Source organism: Carassius carassius, chromosome 6 (genome assembly GCF_963082965.1).
Source record: "Carassius carassius chromosome 6, fCarCar2.1, whole genome shotgun sequence".
NCBI classification, from domain to species: domain Eukaryota; kingdom Metazoa; phylum Chordata; class Actinopteri; order Cypriniformes; family Cyprinidae; genus Carassius; species Carassius carassius.
The window spans coordinates 18,085,425-18,106,312 of NC_081760.1; the positions used below are offsets into that span (position 1 = coordinate 18,085,425).

The 20,888-nt window shown below is 39.0% G+C and overlaps 1 protein-coding gene across 5 annotated transcripts in view; it reads right to left on the bottom strand.

Moving 5' to 3' along the window:
• The window catches only part of LOC132142453 (POU domain, class 2, transcription factor 1-like), a 149,141-nt gene that overhangs the window by 24,475 nt on the left and 103,778 nt on the right, over positions 1-20,888 (bottom strand). For all 5 annotated transcript variants that reach the window (XM_059552335.1, XM_059552333.1, XM_059552337.1 and 2 more), the window contains exons 5-8: positions 9,992-10,109; positions 9,826-9,917; positions 7,881-8,042; positions 7,669-7,810 (exon numbers count right to left, since the gene is read on the bottom strand). In XM_059552335.1, the coding sequence (XP_059408318.1) occupies positions 7,669-7,810; positions 7,881-8,042; positions 9,826-9,917; positions 9,992-10,109 (514 nt within the window). The remainder of the gene's footprint in view (positions 1-7,668; positions 7,811-7,880; positions 8,043-9,825; positions 9,918-9,991; positions 10,110-20,888) is intronic.

Here is a 20,888-nt window from a genome sequence, read left to right on the forward strand (position 1 = left end):
CTTAACTGCTTAGAAGAAGATCTTTTAGAAGTGGTGAACGCCTCACTTCTTTCTGGGACATTTCCAAACTTCTTAAAAACTGTTTTTGTTAAGCCCCTCCTGAAAAAGAGCAATCTTGATTACACCATTTTGAGCAATTTTAGACCAATATCTGATCTTCCTTTTATAGGCAAAATAATAGAAAAGGTCGTTTTTAATCAGCTGAACAAATACTTAAACTCAAATGGATACCTGGACAGTTTTCAATCTGGTTTTCGACCTCATCACAGCACAGAGACAGCACTCATTAAGATAATAAATTATATTCGCTTAAATTGTGACTCTGGCAAAATATCGGTGCTGGTATTGCTAGATCTCAGTGCTGCGTTTGACACTGTCGATCATAACATACTACTAGAGAGACTGGAAAACTGGGTCGGGCTTTCTGGGATGGTACTCAAATGGTCCAGGTCATACTTAGAAGGGAGAGGCTATTATGCGAGTATGGAGAGCATAAGTCTAAGTGGACGTCCATGACATGCGGAGTCCCACAAGGGTCAATTCTTGCACTGCTCTTGTTTAGCCTGTATATGCTCCCACTAAGTCAAATAATGAGAAAGAACAAACTTGCCTATCACAGCTATGCTGATGATACCCAGATTTACCTAGCCTTATCTCCAAATGCATAGAGCCCAATTGACTCCCTCTGCCAATGCATTGATGAAATTAATAGTTGTATGTGCCAGAACTTTCTTCAGTTAAACAAGGAAAAAAACTGAAGTCTTTGCATTTGGAAACAAAGATGAAGTGTTCAAGGTGAATGCATACCTTGACTCTAGGGGTCAAACAACTAAAAATCAAGTCAGGAATCTTGGTGTGATTCTGGAGACAGACCTTAGTTTCAGTAGTCATGTCAAAGCAGTAACTAAATCAGCATACTATCATTTAAAAACATTGCAAGAATAAGATGTTTTGTTTCCAGCCAAGACTTGGAGAAACTTGTTCATGCCTTTATCACCAGCAGGGTGGACTATTGTGATGGGCTCCTCACCGGCCTTCCCAAAAAGACCATTAGACAGCTGCAGCTCATCCAGAACGCTGCTGCCAGGATTCTGACTAGAACCAGAAAATCTGAGCATATCACACCAGTCCTCAGGTCCTTACACTGGCTTCCAGTTACATTTAGGATTGATTTTAAAGTACTTTTACTCATATACAAGTCACTAAATGACCTAGGACCGAAATATATTGCAGATATGTTCACTGAGTATAAACCTAACAGACCACTCAGATCATTAGGATCGAGTCAGTTAGAAATACCAAGGGTTCACACAAAACAAGGGGAGTCCTCCTTTAGTTACTATGCCGCCCGCAGTTGGAATCAGCTTCCAGAAGAGATCAGATGTGCTAAAACACTAGTCACATTTAAATCTAGACTTAAAACTCATCTGTTTAGCTGTGCATTTATTGAATGAGCACTGTGCAATGTCTGAACTGATTGCACTATATTTTCACATTTTTTTTAATTATTTTTTTTATGTAAAATCATTTTCTAACTGTTTTAAATTCATTTTAAATAAGTACATTTTTTTATCATTTTAAAAGTTTTAAAATTGCTTGTTTTATTCTTGTTATTATTTTTCTTCATTATTATTTTACTTTCTTTTATGTAAAGCACTTTGAATTACCATTGTGTACGAAATGTGCTATATAAATAAACTTGCCTTGCCTAAGTCTTGCTAAATGTATTTTTATTTTTTATTCTCATGTCAGATGTGTATGTATGCATGTATGTCTGTATGTACCAGGAGCACCTTAAAAAACCCACAACAAATCCATGCGTGTTTGCGCACACCTGGCGAATAAAGCCAATTCTGATTCTGATTCCCTCAGCCAGAACACTGAAGATGGGTCATGGATGGGTCTTCCAGCATAACAGTGACCTGAAACTTACCACCGAGGCAACAAAAGGAGCGGCTCAAGAAGAAGCACATTAAAGTCATAGAGTGCCTAGCCAGTCTCCAGACCTCAATCCTATAGAAAATCTGTGGAGGGAGCTAAAACATCACGATGCCAAATGACAGCCAAGAAACCTTAAGGATTAAGAGATAATCTGTATAGAGGATTGGATAAAAATCCCTCCTAGGATGTGTGCAAACCTGGTGACCATAGACTGTATAAAAACATGGCCGTAGTTTCAGTGACATCGCCCGTAGACTCCTGAAGAGCATTTTTGAAGCTTAAAGTGTACAGAGCAGGCCATCGGCATCTTGGCAGCACGTCACCGTGCGACTCTCCCGGACAATCGAAAATGGGCAAGGCAGGAGCTGGTTGCTGAAGCCACGCCCACCTAGCTCAACAGCAGTGTCAGCAGCGGCAATCCACCTGTCACTCAAGTGGCCACACCCTTAATTATTCAGAACTTTAAGCCTTAATATAATTTATACAGATGAGTTATAAAAAAACAATTCACCCCCGTCACAGCTGTCAATGAACAGCTAAATTAGCTATATAATCCAAAAATTTTTGAACCAGGCTGTAAACATGTTTTTTTTCTGCTGTAAAGTTGGGCATTTTAACATATGGGATTGACTCCCTTATGCAGCTAGCCTTAAGCGTCCAATCGATGAATTGCAGTTTTAGTCACTTCCTTGTTGGCTTCACGAGAGAGAGTCTGTGCTTGCCAACAAGGGTTTCTGCAAGGGGATCAAAAACTTATTTCACTCACTGAAATGCAAATAAATTTCTAACCTTCATATAATGAGTTCTTCTGGATTTTTTTTTTTTTTTGGTTGGTATTCTGTCTCTATATGTTAAAATAAACCTACCATAAAAATGACAGACCCTTAATTTCTTGGTAAGTAGGCAAACTTACAAAATCAGCAGGGGATCAAATACATATTTTCTCCACTGTATTATTGAATGTTATATTCTACATGTCTGACAAATTGTATAAAATGGCTACAGTTGGAGTCAGCACATGAGTTCCTATAGTTTGGGGATGGGTCAAATATATTTTTATATTTGAAAAAGATATTTATATTTGAAAAAGATATTTATATATATATATATATATATATATATATATATATATATATATATATTTTTTTTTTTTTTTTTTTTTGGGGGGGGGGTTATGGGGGGGCCAAGATCATTTAGCTTTGATTCAAGAGCCAGAGGGATCGTGATATTAATTAATAATAGCAGACAAAAATGGAAGATTTTAGGACCAAGATAAGGTATTTTCTTTTTTTTCCACAAACTCTCAGATTTTTTTATTTTTTTATTTCTAAAGTAACATCTGTATTGTTTTGTGCTATTGTTATTTCTGATCATGCCACTCTGTGTTTATATGCAGCTTTCTGTACAGCCACAAAATTCATCACCATGGAGTTTAAACACCCTCCTTTTGTCTGATGAAATATTTATTTTTCCCAATGTCCACGTTCATGGATCAGGATGGTGTGGTCTCTTATTCATTATTGTGGGAAACACTTGGCACTTCATTTCAGGGCCAGATTATTTCTTACTCCGCACATATAAATATTCTTTGTACTGTGAGTATACATTAGACTACTTCCGAAATTTTTACTCGTTCAGTTTAAATGGTCTTTTGACCTACAGGCTGAACTTGATTTCACTGTAACAGATGATGCAGAGCGACTTCTTTTACATTCTCAGTGCTTATTACAAACAAGGCGATAAAGCTAGTCATCTGTTAAGTAGTCAAGCAGCTAGTTTACTTATTCCACAGATTAAGGACCCACCTTGTAATTTGATATTTTACACTGAAGAGATAAATCCCATCTTCACATCTTTTTTTGCTACTTTATACAAATACGGAGGCAGTTTACAAGAAGGGTCCGAGTCGGCTATATTCCTTAAGAAAGCTCAGGTCTTTCAATGTGTGCAACAGGATACTCAAGATGTTCTATCATACTGTTGTTGTGATTACGATCTTCTTTGCTGTTGTGTGTTGGGGTGAGGGAATCAAAGCAAAGGATGCCAACAGAATAAAAATTATCAAAAATGCTGAGTCTGTCATAAACTCTGAGCTTGGTACTCTGGAGGATGTGGTCAGGGACAGAATGCTGGCAATTGTTGGCAATTATGAACAATGATGCTCATCTCTTTATAAAACTCTTAGACTACTAAGACAACTATTAGAAAATATTACTTATCTGTCAAGGACAGAACTGTGTTAGTCAAAGGGTATGGACATTTAAATATACATCTGAATATCCATCTGAGTCACATGTTAAATGTCACCACAATTGATTCAGCTGATGCCAGAACTCTTGAAGCCCCTTTAGACATTAAAGAAATTACTCATTCAATTAAAATTATACATTACAATAAAGCACTGGGGCCTGTCCTGTCGAATAAAAAAAAATTTAAACAGTCCCCTTTTGTTGGTGTAAATGGAATCCTTAGAGCATGGCTTTCTACCAGAGACACTTACACAGGCATCCATAATTCTCTTCTAAGTTAAGTAAGTTCTTATAGGCCCCTTTCATTGCAAGATGTAGATGCCAAGATTTCAGCCAAAGTACGGGCTTCTTGCTTTGAAAATATACTCCCCAAGGATTATATCGGGGGAGCAAACATGTTTTATTAGGCAAAGAAAATTATTCTATGATGTTCATGCTCTCATAGATTAATGCATTCTAAATATTCTTCAAAAACACCTTGAATTTTTCACCTGACACTGAAAAGGTTCTTGATCATGTAAAGTGGGTGTTTTTTGCAGTGCTTAAAAAATTTGGATTTGAGGTAGGACTGGACAATATATATAACGATCTGATCATGCGCATCTCTTCAGTAAAGCCGGGTCCGTGATTAGCGGTAAATCCCCATCACCTGCTTTCTAATGGAGCGGCTACGCTATATCGAGTTCATTAACAAAAGCGAATCATCTTAAATATTTTTATTTTTATTAATTTGATGCATCTTTTATACGTCTCTCCTCATGCGAGTGTGCATACCAATAATATATTAGGTCCAGATATTTTTGATAGGACCAGTGTATACGACATCCTCCCCTTTGCTTCATGGAGTGGTGCAATCAGGGATTGAAATTAAATTGTCACTTTCTGGTTATACAATAAATCTTCACAAAAGTTAGTTTTTCCCTGTTAATACATTCCAGTTAATTTTAATAAAAGGGGATTGTAATGATTAAACCTTCCTAATCATCGGGAAGAAGGAGGCGGGAACCGGCGGACAATCAACTGAAACTTTAATAATCCAAATAAACACAAAACAGCGCATTAGCCCCTCACGGACGACTGACGCGCACAAATAAAAATCAAAACACAAAATAAAGCCCAGGCCTGCTCCTATCTCATCCTTCACTGTCGTCGCTCCTGTTTTATATCCTTCCATCTCCTCTGTGGGACTCAAGACCGGTGGGTCGAACAGGTGTCGTTCATTTCCCAATCACTCCACCGGCCTCGCTCGTTCCCACGTCCCTCGGCCCCGCCCCACTCGTCACAGGGATTCAGATACCTTGGCATCAATATGACTAGACCTTTACCCTCTCTTTTAGCTGCAAATTTCCTTTGTTGGAACAGACTAAATCTGATTTTCAGAGATGAAGCAGTTTACCCTGATCATTTATTATCATAAAATCATATCATAAAAATGTAGAGAAAATTAATCCTATGATATGAATATGATAGAAATGTGGACAAAAAAGATGATAGAAATGTATGATAAGATAACATAACTATAGGACACAAGCCCATCCAGGGGCATTTTTGCTGCCACATTGAATTTCAGGTTATTATAACTGCATTCTACTGGACTACATCACACAGTGAAAGTGTGCATTATCTTGATAATGTCCAAAAATCAATTTAATTAAAACAATAATTACAGTATTATCATAGACTAGGGATGTCAACGATTAATCAATGATCGATTAATTAATTAATGAATAATAGATGCAATCGATTAAAGCTATCAATTGTTGGTTAACCGATTTAATGTTGGGCTGCGTGCGGCTCATGCGCACAACATGTGCGATCGGCTGTGCATGAGTGACGGTGACTGTGCATGAGTGACGGTGAAATATTATAATCTCAAAAGCACGTTCAGCGTGGGGGCGTGGTCCATTAGATTTAATGAAGGGAGACATGAAAGATAGACATCTGTTTTCATATGGATTACTTTATCACATAATATTTATTTTGTTAGTTTAAAAGTAGACATGTCAAGTTTTCTATAGATATATCTCTCATGTCTCTTCATTGAGTATTCACTGAGTTAAAGTTCATTTTAATGATGCGGTTGTAAATGAAGATCACCACAGACCAAGGCTGCAGACAGCACACCTTGTTTGTTATCTTCATTTTATAAATGCACAAAGTTTGGTTGTTATTATAAAAAAAATTAGACCCTTTACAGATTTGATTGATGTATTGCTCTTATCTGTGCGATCAAAACTGAAAGTGTAAAGTTCTTTTCGGGGTTATCAGGAGAAAATGCCTCATAACGCATATATGCGTTAATCGACTCCAAAGGGTTAATACAGAAGTGTTTTGCGGCTCTCCATAAACAAGTGCAGAGAAAGGAAAGGATGACAATGCGCATTCTGTTTGTTTGCTTCATTTTACAAGATTTTACAAATCTTCTGTTTTTAATTGTGAGTGCTTTTGCGGATTATATCTTACTCCAAAGGGATTTTTTTGTTTTTGTCTCAGCTGTTCGATCTCGCTGGTGCCTCACACGCACCCCCTCCCCCCACATATTCTAGCAATTCAAACTTACAATGCAGTCTGTTCATTATCAAAATAAAATTGTCAATCAAACATTTAAAACAGCGGTTCTCAATTCCAGTCCTCCCACCCCACTGCTCTGCACATATGTCTCTCTTTGTTAACACACCTGATTCAGATAATCAGCTTGTTAGAGTGAGCTCCGTGCATGAACTGTGTTCCGATTGACATGGTCTCTACACAGTGTTTACTGCTCCCTACTCCCTGAGCAGGGGAAATCTGTTGAAGTTTACTTCACTTCGGAACATTCATTCACGGATTTGCGCTGCACAACGTCCGTCTGCACACACAGACAAGTGTGACATCATATACCTCTGTAAATCAATACAATTTAAATTCACATCTCGCACACTTCAATGCACTTTGAATGGAACATATACGTTCACTTCGAACTGGAATAATGGCGGAATATCCTGTGATGTCCACTTTGCAGGGCACTTATGTTCGAATAGAACAAACGTCTGAAGCAATAAGATAAACGTACAAAATGTGCAGAGCAGTGGGGCGCGAGGACTGGAATTGAGAACCGCTGATATAAAAGGTTACACTGGTCAGTTTAAATAGACCTTAGTATACCGATCCAATCTACTGTTAAGACAAGGATGTTTTTGCTCATCTGAAGAGGATCTTTTCCGTCTATATGCGAATGCTTGTAAAGTACACGCAAGTATTAAGGTTAACGATTAATCACTTAATTGATCGTTAATTTAAACAACGATCAATCATGGAAAAAGATCGAAAATTTACATCCCTATCATACACAATACATATCTTACAGCTCTAGATATATATGAATTAATAAAGACTATTTGATCACTGCCTCATTTTATGGTCATTTAGCATTCTGCTAAACGTCTCAATCTTAAGAAACTCATACAGCAGAGGCTGGTTTCATTCTTGTGTGTCTCACCTGCATCGCTGAGCCATTTCTCTAGCAGAGGTTTGAGTTTGCACATGTTCTTGAAGCTCAGGTTCAAGGCCTCAAATCTGGAAATGGTGGTCTGGCTGAAGTCGTTTCCATAGAGTTTCCCCATCGCCAACCCCACGTCACCCTAAAACACAGAATTACACGTCAGTGTTACAAATGACCACTCAATTATGAACACAGATGACACAGCTCACCTGAGTGAAGCCCAGCTTGATGCGCCTCTGTTTAAAATTCTTTGCAAACTGTTCAAGCTCCTCGAGGTCACTGGCCTCCTCTACACACGGTGCATCCATGTGCTTTGGAGTGGCCGCCGCTGGAGCCGGCATGGCTGCAATTTTTCTTGTTGGTGTGGCCGCCTGTAAAATCAGATCACCTCCATCAATACAGATCATCTCAATCAACACGGACCACATCAGTAGAAGAACATCATAGAAGGGAATTAATTATTTTATTTCATTTTTATTTTTCCAGCCATCATTTTAATGGGATTAAATAACATTTTAGCAATCAAAAAGTCTAATTAATTAAAATCATTAAACTTTTTTGAAAACAGGTAAATTTGTAGGGCCCTATGAAATGAGTTTTATTTTTTACCAAACTGTTTTTTTTTTCCTTTTTCTGGATTCCGCTTTAATGGTAATGTCTAATCAATTGAATTCATAAATCAACTGAAACTGGCCAAAGAAGTTCAAAATTACTCTCAAGGACATTTTCCTGGACTGTGCCGAGCTAGTTGAATGACCTCCCAATCTCAATTCGTACAGCTGAGTCTTTACTGAAACATCAAAAAGACTCATCTTTTTCGCGAGCACTTAACCAACTAATACTAGCACTTTTCCTTTTCTTGTCTTTCATAAAAAAAAAAAAAAAAAAAAAAAACACCTTGGCTATGCGTTCGGTACTAGACTAACCGAGACTTGTCATGGCACTTGTAGACTGCTGTTGTTCTCTTGTTGACCTGACTGCTTCTATTGTTCTCATTTGTAAGTCGCTTTGGATAAAAGCGTCTGCTAAATGTTTAAATGTAATGTAAATTTAAATGTAATATATATATTAGGGCCCTGTAGTGCTGGGCAACAATATATATATTTTTTTAATCTTGATTAAATCACATGATTATGCACAAAATTCAATAATGTATTCAAAAGTAGTGTATTGTGCACTTTTTTTATTTTACAAGTACTGCTATATGAACAAAAGTGCAATAACATTTGGTTTGCAAACACTTTAAACAAATCAGGTGCTTTTTTACAACAGTATTCCTTTTAAATAGTAGCAGTTAAAATATTTCTTGTAAATCTCAACTTATAACATTAATGCAATCAAATTAAATATAAAACAAGCTATTTGCCTTTGCCAGACCTGCACAATCGCGGGACCCATCGCAACCTAACACTTGATGGGCGAGTGTGGGTGGGTAGAAACTCGCTTGAGCGGGATGCGGGAGAATAAGGGTGTACTCTCACACTAGGCGTTTTGAGCCCGAGCGCTTGACCCCCAAAGTCTGTTTTGGTTAGTGTGATTGTTCCAAGCCATGTGCAGGTGCAGTTTGTTTAGCTGTCCCTTGCTCAGTTGGAGGAGGTGGGCCAGAGCGAAGTTAAGTTATATATAGATCAGTGAGTGTGAGCGCGAGCGCTAACTGCGCCAGAGCGCAGAACCTGTTAGAGGGCCGTGTCTCACCATGTTTATCAATTTTGTGGTTTATCAATTATAAACCACAAAGTTAACAAATCGATGTACTCCACTGTAACTTCCTATTTCCCACTTATGCTAGTCATGATTACGAGCACATTGCATTCTTTTCTGTTAAAAATAACAGTGGACAGTGTTTTTTGAATGTTAATGCTTAGCCAAAGTGATTTTATTGGGAGTATTCATGTGAGATGTCTGATGAAACCCCTCTCAAGCCAGTACTGATCAACAAGCCTCCCTTCCTGTGACTTGTGGTTTGTCTGTATGTGAATTCAGAGCCAGTTAGCAACAGTCTTTCATAATAATAAAAATCTGCATTAATGCACAATAAAATAATTGTTGCCATTAATCACTTAATGCATTAACGCGATAATGTGTTAACTTGCCCAGCTCTAGTAAAGTGACAGTGTGAACAGAATATGGCTGAGGTTTGATCAGTGTTGTGACCTGTGTGGTGAGGGTGATGCTGGTCTGAGTTGGGAGGAGGTTAGCTTGGCTTTGAGGTAGTTGAGTCAGGAGATTTTGAGCTTGCAGGAGACCTAAGACAGACACAGACAAGTTAGAATTGCTGATGAGGAACAGCAGCATCACAACATGGTGGAAACACTCTTACCAGTCTGACCCTGAGGTGAAGGTGATATGATGAACTGCGGCTCAATCTGAGTACTGATGGAGTGGCCTGGCTGAACCAACACGAACTGCTGTAGGTTCAAACCCTGAGGCTGCAGCTGCTGAAGGATGACAGAAATACAGAGATTGAAACTGTGCTGTGCCTGTGTAACAGTATTTACTGTTAATGTTGTGGAACTGCCATCTAGTGGTGGACGCTTTGGGAATCTGTGGATGATGTGTAAAGCAGGAAGTCAACAGCTGAACACATGGCTGATGTATGATTTTTTTAGATGGGGTGCTTTTTTTTTGGGTTATCCTCAATCCTTGCTTTAAAGAGTTTTGAAGAGCTTGTTTTTCTATTTGTTTTGGGTGATATATATATTTTTATATTAATGTGTAAAGTAGATAAGATGTTGTCATTTATTAGCATAGCATGTTATCTTAAAGGGGTCATATGATGCGATTTCCTTTTCTTTAGTGTGTTATGTGGGAAGTCGTGGCCTAATGGTTAGAGAGTCGGACTCCCAATCGAAAGGTTGTGAGTTCGAGTCCCTGGCCGGCAGGAATTGTAGGTGGGGGGAGTGCATGTACAGTTCTCTCTCCACCTTCAATACCACAACTTAGGTGCCATAAATGGCTGCCCACTGCTCCGGGTGTGTGTTCACTGCTCTGTGTGTGTGCACTTCGGATGGGTTAAATGCAGAGCACAAATTCTGAGTATGGGTCACCATACTTGGCTGAATGTCACGTCAATCACTCACTCACTTATGTTGCTATTTGTGCATGTATATGATCTGCAGAGTTACAAAGTTCAAAGTCTCCCACAAAAGGATTTATTCCATCTAAAAGAGAAGGCTGATCCAGACTGGGTTAAAACGCCTCATTCAAACACGCCCCCATGTCTACGTCACGATATGGAAATATTTGCGTAATGCAAAGAAAGGCGGCGTGATTTCAGGAACACCCATAGTGTTGATGCAGCCATGTCAGGGAGACGCTGTGTGTTTCTGTGCAAAAGCACTTTATTTGGCCTTTTGGAAGTAGATGCAGAGGAATCATTGGTTAAGATTTGTTTAAAACAGAACAGCACAACCCAGTTGTTCGAAAGTGTTACACATTTTATAGCAGACAGTTTTATGAACTTAAGAGCGTACAAGGCTGGCTGAGCACAAAGGCTATTTATAAAAAAAAAAATAATAATTTAATTTGCCAGTTCCGACTTTGCTATGATGATCTGCCACTTCTGAATCCGTGACTGTAAGTGTGTTTTTGTAACAGTTTAAGTGTACTGACTGTTCAAATGCGGAGTTTTGTGCAGTGTACAGTCGTGGCCAAAAGTTTTGAGAATTACATAAATATTAGTTTTCAAAAAGTTTGCTGCTAAACTGCTTTTAGATCTTTGTTTCAGTTGTTTCTGTGATGTACTGAAATATAATTACAAGCACTTCATATGTTTCAAAGGCTTTAAGCGACAATTACATGACATTTATGCAAAGAGTCAGTATTTGCAGTGTTGGCCCTTCTTTTTCAGGACCTCTGCAATTCGACTGGGCATGCTCTCAATCAACTTCTTGGCCAAATCCTGACTGATAGCAACCCATTCTTTCATAATCACTTCTTGGAGTTTGTCAGAATTAGTGGGTTTTTGTTTGTCCACCCGCCTCGAGGATTGACCACAAGTTCTCAATGGGATTAAGATCTGGGGAGTTTCCAGGCCATGGACCCAAAATTTCAACATTCTGGTCCCCAAGCCACTTAGTTATCACTTTTGCCTTATGGCACGGTGCTCCATCGTGCTGGAAAATGCATTGTTCTTCACCAAACTGTTGTTGGATTGTTGGAAAAAGTTGCTGTTGGAGGGTGTTTTGGTACCATTCTTTATTCACGGCTGTGTTTTTGGGCAGAATTGTGAGTGAGCCCACTCCCTTGGATGAGAAGCAACCCCACACATGAATGGTGTCAGGATGCTTTACTGTTGGCATGACACAGGACTGATGGTAGCGCTCACCTTTTCTTCTCCGGACAAGCAGGGCCAGATTAACACTTTGTTGTACCCTGGGCAACAATATTCAAGGGCCCCATCATCACGACCCCAGGATCACCATAATATGGTCATATACTAATATACATATACATATCAAATTCTAACTGTCATCAGGTGTATTTTGATTTACAAATATTTAAATGCTCATAGAACTACAAATGCACTACTATGTCCCCTATCAAAGACATTCACTCACATATAATGCTATGAAAACAAAACACATCAGCATCTGTATAATCTGGTAAAACTGACCCACTACATTGAGAGGGAGGGAAATATCCTCCATTTTCACAAAAATGAATAAATAAGCAACCACTTTCAAACCATTGTTTATTTAACAACATTTATTCCCAATAGAAATGTATTGAATTGATATAGCTATAACAGAAGACCACAGACAACACATCAAGAAACATTTTGGTCCTCAGCTTATTTTAAGCAGAAATCACCCTGACAGGGTGACCCTGTTTCCTCAGAATTCAACAAGGCAATCAAGTTATTAGTCCAACACAAACAATTTGAAATCTGCCAGTTTTCCCTCCACAACAATATACAGCATTTTAATAAAGCTGGCACCTCAAGGAAAAAATAAATAAATAAAATGCAGTATCACTGTTATCTGCTCATAAACATTTTTATCCTAAGCTCCTTTTAACTTGTTTTAAAATAGAACAACAACATATCACAGCACAATTAACCAGTTAAACATTGTAGTGCTACATAAACATTTAGAAATCTGTCAATTTCTCTGAAGACGACAAGACAGAAATAAATGCTACATAATCTGGCAAAACACACAATTTTAGTCCTAAATAATGAGGAAGTGCATGTTTGAATTTGAAATGCCTTCATTTGGCAAACACATCTTACAATGGCTTTTTTCTGGACTTTGACTGTGCAAACTGGTGTACAGTATAACATCTTCAAAATCAAGGCCAATAACAAGTTCATGTCCAATAGCTAAAATAGAAAGTGCAGAGCCGTGTCTGTGACACAATTTCTCTCTAGAAGACAAGATAAAAATAAATACTACAAAACCTGGCAAAACACACAATTTTAATCCTAAATAATGAGGAAATGCATGTTTGCTTTCATTTGGCATCTTGTAGAAAAGTCCTGGCTAGCTGAGTTGTCCTCGTCGTTGACGGAAGCTGACTTAACAGAACTGTCGGCAACATTAACAGGAGTGAAGAAATGACCTATTTTAGGTATATACTTTACATTTTCTGCGTTTCTGATTTTCCGTTTTCCTTTTTTAAATTTCCGCTTCGCGCTCCCATTTAGCTTCTCCATGTCAGATTTTTTTCTGTTGTAGCAACGCCTGACGTAACCCGCTCGGCGTAACATTTGACCAACCTCATGCGGACTGACCAATGAGGAGAGGGTCTTAACTTGAGGCCCTCTCTTCATTGGTCATTCCGCATGAGACTGACTCTCAACCGCTCTCAACTCACGTTCAAAGTCATAGGCAGCGCAGCGTCTCTCTGTGCAGCGCAAAAGCCCGTGTTGACAGTTTGTTTAATGTAAAGCGGGAGATTACCAGATGCAGTATTTTGCTCGTGCCCTTGCTGCCCTGGGCCCTTTAGAGGTCTTGGGCCCCTGGGCAATTGCCCAGTTGCCCGTATGGTTAATCCGGCCCTGCGGACAAGCCTTTTTCCAGATGCCCCAAACAATCGGAAAGGGGCTTCATGGGAGAATATGACTTTGCCCCAGTCCTCAGCAGTCCATTCACTATGCTTTCTGCAGAAGATCAATCTGTCCCTGATGTTTTTTTTGGAGAGAAGTGGCTTCTTTGCTGCCCTTCTTGACACTAGGCAATCTTCCAAAAGTCTTCGCCTCACTGTGCGTGCAGATGCGCTCACACCTGCCTGCTGCCATTCCTGAGCAAGCTCTGCACTGGTGGCACTCCGATCCCGCAGCTGAATCCTCTTTAGGAGACGATACTGGCGCTTGCTGGACTTTCTTGGAAGCCCTGAAGCCTTCTTTACAAGAATTGAACTTCTTTCCTTGAAGTTCTTGATGATCCTATAAATTGTTGATTTAAGTGCAATCTTAGTAGCCACAATATCCTTGCCTGTGAAGCCATTTTTATGCAACGCAATGATGGCTGCACGCGTTTCTTTGCAGGTCACCATGGTTAACAATGGAAGGACAATGATTTCAAGCATCACCCACCTTTTAACATGTCAAGTCTGCCATTCTAACCCAATCAGCCTGACATAATGATCTCCAGCCTTGTGCTCGTCAACATTCTCACCTGAGTTAACAAGACGATTATTGAAATGATCTCAGCAGGTCCTTTAATGACAGCAATGAAATGCAGTGGAAAGGTTTTTTTGGGATTAAGTTAATTTTCATGGCAAAGAAGGACTATGCAATTCATCTGATCACTCTTCATAACATTCTGGAGTATATGCAAATTGCTATTATAAAAACTTAAGCAGCAACTTTCCAATATATATTTCCAATATTTATGTAATTCTCAAAACTTTTGGCCACGACTGTAGAGTAATGCATCGTGTGTGTGTGTGTGTGTGTGTGTGAGGGGAACAGCGTTATATCACAGCCTGTCAGAAATCATAGCACCTCAGTTGTCTTAACCGTGGCTTGTGTACTGCATCAACACTGTGTCTGTCACGCGACTGTTGCCCTTTCAGGCTTGAACTGATGGTAAAACTAATGACATTATTAACTGTCTTTATATTTACTTTGAAAGTCAAAGCTCACGATAATTGTAAGGGGCTATACATTTCCGACGTGTGCTTGTGGGGTTCGCCAAATCACAATGCACTGGGTCAGCTGGCCAATCAGAGCAGACTGCGCTTGTGAAATGAGGGGCTTTGTTGAAAACGACACGTTTGAGATAGGTGGGGGCATAGAGGACCTACAATAATTTAGAGAATTTTAAAAATAATGTTTTTTTTTTTTTTAACAAAGCATGTCAACATATTCTGTTGCACCAAATAATATAATAATACACAAAATAATGATTTTTAAAATAGCATCATATGACCCCTTTAAGCTTTTTCAATGCAAATCATAAATATTCTTGGAGATATATAAAAATCTATTTTAATAAGCAAATGTTTGTAAAATTAACAGCATTCTTGTAACCTGTATATCATAATTTGTGTTATTTGAACAAGTTTAGTCATAAGACTAATTAGATATTGTATTTTTTCTCCTTTAGTTTAACTTTGGTCCATTTTAGAGTTCATCAAAGCTGCAATAAATGCTGGAGTTGAAGGTTTAATTTCTCTACTTTACAATGGATTGATTTTAACTTCCTGTCAAACTTCGGAAAGGTTAAAGTGGTCATATGATGTTGCTAAAAATAATATTTTGTGTATTTGGTTTAATGCAATGTGTTTATGTGGTTAAAGGTTTAAAAAACACGATTTTCCATATAATGTACACTATTGTTTCTCCTCTATGCCCTGTCTTTATGAAATGCATCGAAAAGCTCATTGTTCTAAAAAAGCGAGGTGTGCTCTGACATCACTAGACGAGACAAAACTAATAAAACCCATCACAAAGGAGGCATTTATTGAATCCAGTGGGGACACTCTACACTGCTCAAAACTTACGTATGAATCATCATTGGCAAATTATTTTTTAATATAAAAAAACATACTTGCAGACTGTGAGTCAGAAGTGACAGACTGTCCCTACAAAGTTGGAATTGTCCAACTATGTAGAAACAGCCTTTGTGGTTCAGGAAACGGTCATCCTTCATAAAATGTGCAGCACACATCTGAATGTTTGGGTTGAACTGTTCTGAAATTGTTGTAAATACAACTTAACCACTGATTTCTAGTTGTTTCCTCTTTTGGAAGGCCATACAAAGTAGTTTTGCTTTCACATAGTACACACAGCTAATAGTACACTGTGTGTACTGACTATATGTGCATATTGCACATTTTCAACTGTTGAAGTCTGTATGATTACATGTTAATTGTTTCTGCAATTTCTGGAGCACGCTCCCAAGAATTTCACTCACCAAGGCACATGTGCAGTGGTGATGTGACAATAAAAGTGAGTTGACGGTGTCTCCACAACATGGCAGGGGCGAGAATAAAAGCAAGAATAAAAGTTACACCTTCTTTCTTTGTGTGAACTTGGGCAGTGTTAAGCAAATCTTCACACATTGTGACATACACATGTGGGGCCATGTTAGAATGAACCATTTTAGGAGGCCGTATATTACGTTTATAAATAATATCTCTTTGGATTTGAGACTTTAGTCTTTGCAACTTTACAGATCTTTAAGAGTTTAAGAGTGGAGGATAAACCCAGCAAATCTGGTAAAGCTTTGTCAGTCAGTTCTAAGGGAACCTCTTCAAGATCTTCGACCAGTAATACAGCAGCAAGTGCTGTGGCTGAAGCGGCACGAGCATGTGCATCAATTTCAAAGAGAGAGCTGGCCATGAAAAAAAAAAAAAAAAAACATTAGAAAGCAGAGAAAGCAACATTGGAGGCTACACTGGAAGTATTACAAGCAGAAAAGGAGGTGGCAGCTGTGCATGCTGAGGCTGAGATTTTATCATGGTGATTCCAAAAGCACTTCAGACATACCCCTAACCATCCAAGAGCAAACAAATGAGTATGTTGAGGAACAAAGCAAATGGGTTACCATAGACAGCTTCCATAGATGTCAGTTGCAAAGCAAAATGAATCTGTCACCAGCAACAGATGTCACTCAGGTGAATCATTCACACAACGATGACACCATTTCACACGTAACTGATGAACAGCCAAAGATGGCTGAGGTCACAAAACCAGCTGAATCACAAATTTCTCAAGCTCAGTGTTTCCAGTTGCCAAACACAGATCCTACCCAAGCAGACAGCATGCCAGACCTCACAAAAGCTTGGCACAGAACTGGGCTCACAAAGTATGATGACCATGCCGAAAATTATAGCGTGGAAAGCTTCCTTCATCAATGTCATTGAAGGACTGGATCTGACAGCAGGTGAGGAACTGGACTTCATAGCAAACTGGTTTGGTAAAGAGTCGTCAGACCCTTGAGGTTATAGAAAGTGCATTTTATAGAAAGCTTGGCAACTTTCATCGCATATCCAACAAAGACAATACAAAGTTAAGAGAACTCTACAATATTCTCCTGTAGCTCCAGTCTGCCAAAGAGTATGGTTACTTACCAGGGTTAACCTACCTAGACACTGCTTATGGTATCAACCCAGTCGTAGATAAATTGTCACATAATCTGCAGGAGACATGGGTTTCCATTGGAACAAGGTACAACAATGAATACAATGTATCCTTTCCTCTGTTTTCCTTCTTTGCACAGTTTGTATGTTGTTAAGCCAGGATAAGAAATGACCCCAGCTTCAAGCTGTCTACCAGCAACTCCCATATACGAGAAGCTCTCAGCTAGGAACATGGAATCAAAAGGTGTCATATCTGCACACAAGACCGACATAAACGCTTTCCCTGGAAAATAGACGATCTAACCAAAACCTGTCCTATCCATAACAAACCCAACCCCCTTGCAGAGTGCTGAGGATTCAGAGCAAAGCCCATTGAGGAACACAAAATCTCAAAGAAAAAAATTATGTTTTAGATGTTGTGCATCAATGTCTCACTTAGCCAGAGACTGCAGAACACCACTGAAATACAGAGAATGTGAACGTGAACGGCACTCCACAGCTATGCATCCGGGATGGAACCCTTGGACTTTCGAAGCCTGTAGAACAAGAATGTACCAAACAAGAAAGTGAAAGGGAAGAGAACCTCAGTGACTCAGCTAATGTTAATTACCTTTGCACAGAGGTATGTGGTACAAACCAGTCAGCTCATTCTTGTTCAAAAATATGCTTAGTGAAAGTTTATAAGAAAGGACAACCAGAACATGCAGTCAGCAAGTATCCAATCCTTGATGACCAAAGTAATAGCTTCTTGGCACGTTCAGAATTATTTGCCTTGTTCAAGGCTCAAAGCAGACCACATCCTTATTCAGTAGCCGCTTTTCCACTGTCGGGCCAGTGTGAGCCAGGGCTTAAAATGGGCCAGGCGGGGCTAATAGCCTCAGGCCAGTAGCACCGAAGCCAAAGAATTTCCACTGTCGAGCCAGAAGCTCCACTGCGCTTCACTAAAACCCGCCCTTCACATGCCACTCAGGAAAAATGTCATGTAACCCCATCATTTCACCAACAAAGAGAAGTTATCAGAAAACTAATAAGAAATAAATCACTGGAACATGGGCGAACACAAAACGTGATAACAGTGGCCTTTTGTTTGCATACTAACATGTTACCTGTTAAATATTTAAATCGAAAAGCATCAATGTTTTACTATAAGTGATACATTGAGCATAATGAATTAATTTATAAGGACTGAAAATTTGTCACACAGAAATAAATGTAACATTATTTCTATTTTATTTATTTTTAACGCTGAAGTGTTATGAAAATAGCCTGCTTATTCAGTCGAGACTGTTTCTGTTTATTTGTAGTCACATACACCACATTTAGAATGAATGATAATATCTCTATTTTTATAAAAGCTCCCGAACAAAAAACATTATTATATTTTTATGACAACGGCTACGTGGAGCTAAACTCTCGAGACGAGACTTATGACAGATAAAATAGGTTACTACATGATTGTGATAGAGAATAAGAAGCTGACGTCTGATTTCTTCAAGCGGTCACAGTTTACCATGTTTACTATGGTAACTTCAATGCTTAGCGTGCATAGTCTTTTGCATCGCTTATAAATATTTCTGCCTTTTATGGTGATTATAATCCACACCGGATCAGATCAAATTATTTCAAACACTCGCTGCTGACTAGGGCCGTCATTGAATAATCTAAATTCGAATATATATTCGAATAGTTAAAAAAAATAATTTCGAAGGTGAAAATTAATATTTGAAAAAAAAAAAAATGGAAAAAACGCCTGTGGTAGTAGAGGCGTGGCTGTCTGCTTTGCGCACATCAGCACACCTGAGGGTTAAGGGACAGGTCACAGGAGTCGCACAGTCTGGCACAGCATCACTGCTGAAAGTTGAAGACTTGGAAGTTCATGTAAGATGGCAGAAAGTGCAGAGCCCAACTCGACCGCAGCAGAGAAAGCGAGGTAAAATTGTTGACCTGCGAGATAAAATTGTATGCAAGCTATTTAAGATACAATTAGCATACCATTCGACCACTAGCAACATGAGGTCACATCTCAAAAATGTGCACCCAAATGAGCATGGCATAATGTGTGGAACTCCAGCTAAACAGTCACGTCTTGACACATAATGTTAATTTGCATCGCCTACCACAAGCTCTCTGTCTGCAACACGACAAGAGGCCATAACGGATAAATTAATTTTGTTCATTTGTAAGGACATGAGACCGATCAGTGTCGTGGATGGGGCAGGCTTCAGGGATTTCTGTCAAGCAATGGAACCGAGGTTTGATTATTTATCGTTTCATGTCAAGGAAAAGTTCCACGTTTACCACAGCACACCTTGCTCGGAGCATTCAATGTAAATTTTATATGCTGTAAAACTTCAATTAATATGAATAATATTTGTTTCAATCACTGAATGAAGCCTGCTATATTTGGGACAAGAGTCGCGACCTTAAATTGCTTGCACAAAACTCTTGATCAGCACTCAAAATTTGTTTGTTCATTTAAACCGTTATGCGCAGAAAGCGTGAGGGTGAGGGCGAGAGAGGGTGAGGTCTGCGGTCTTGGCCATTAGTTGATGTCCCAGTGTCTGGGTTGTGTTCCCTGGGTTTCCACTAGGTGTCCTCCTGTTCCCACGGTGTGTATCATATTATCACTTCCTGTCTCCTTATTTGGTCACCTTCCTCCTTGTTTAGTTAATTGATTGTTCCCCACCTGTCTCCAGTTTCCCCATTATCCTTTTGTGTATTTATACCTGGTCTGTCTGAGTCTTTGTCACGGAGTCCTTGTTGTATGTTTGATACTTCCCAGAGTCTGCTCTTATTGTATGTTCTTGTTCTTGTTATGTTTTTTGGATTTTCTGGTTTTGACCCTGCCTGGACTGTTTACCCCTTTGGATTTGCCCTTGTAATAAATCTCACACCTTCAATTGGATCTCTCCTTGTTTCTTGTATCACCGTACGTGACAAATACATTGTCAAATATGTTTAAACTTAAATAGACTACCTATACAGGTAGTTATGTCTCTGTGTATTATTTTGTCCTGTTATTGACTTAATGCGCGTCACTGATACATGTGCAACCAGATGTTTGAATAGTTAGAATATTCATTTTTTTTTAAAGGGAATATTCGAACGTCATTTTTGAGCAATTTTGACAGCCCTACTGCTGACTGAAAGTGAGTTTTGAGCTCAACTTATTTTTAAAAGTTTTTAATGCTGGTGTTATAGCTGTTAGCTTTCTGAAATGAACGGCGCTAAAGCTCTTCAGGCGTGGAGAAACTCCACCTTTGTTCATAACCACTCCTCTAGCCCCAGCTGGCCCGCTTTGGCACAAGATTTTCATTGGCCCAAAAAACCCTGGCCGTTGGCCCAGAGGAAGCCCTGACGAGGCACGAATAGTGATGTGTCGTTCTTGAATGATTCGTTCATTTTGACTCAGGAAGAACGAGTCGTCTCGGGGAGTGATTCATTCAGTCGCGCATGCGTAATATTCTATAGGTTCTGTTCTACTAGTAGAAGTTCACCTGTGTCAGTCAATGCAGTCTTGAGATGGAAAAAGAATTGATTAGTTCATCTTTCGGGTTTTTGCCTCATTCCTTAATCACGTGGCAGACCCATACGCTATACCAATGCAGTCTTGAGCCGAAAAGAGAATTGTTTAGTTATAAATACTGATTAGGCTTTAAATACTTTGTATTGTAGGCTTGGATTAT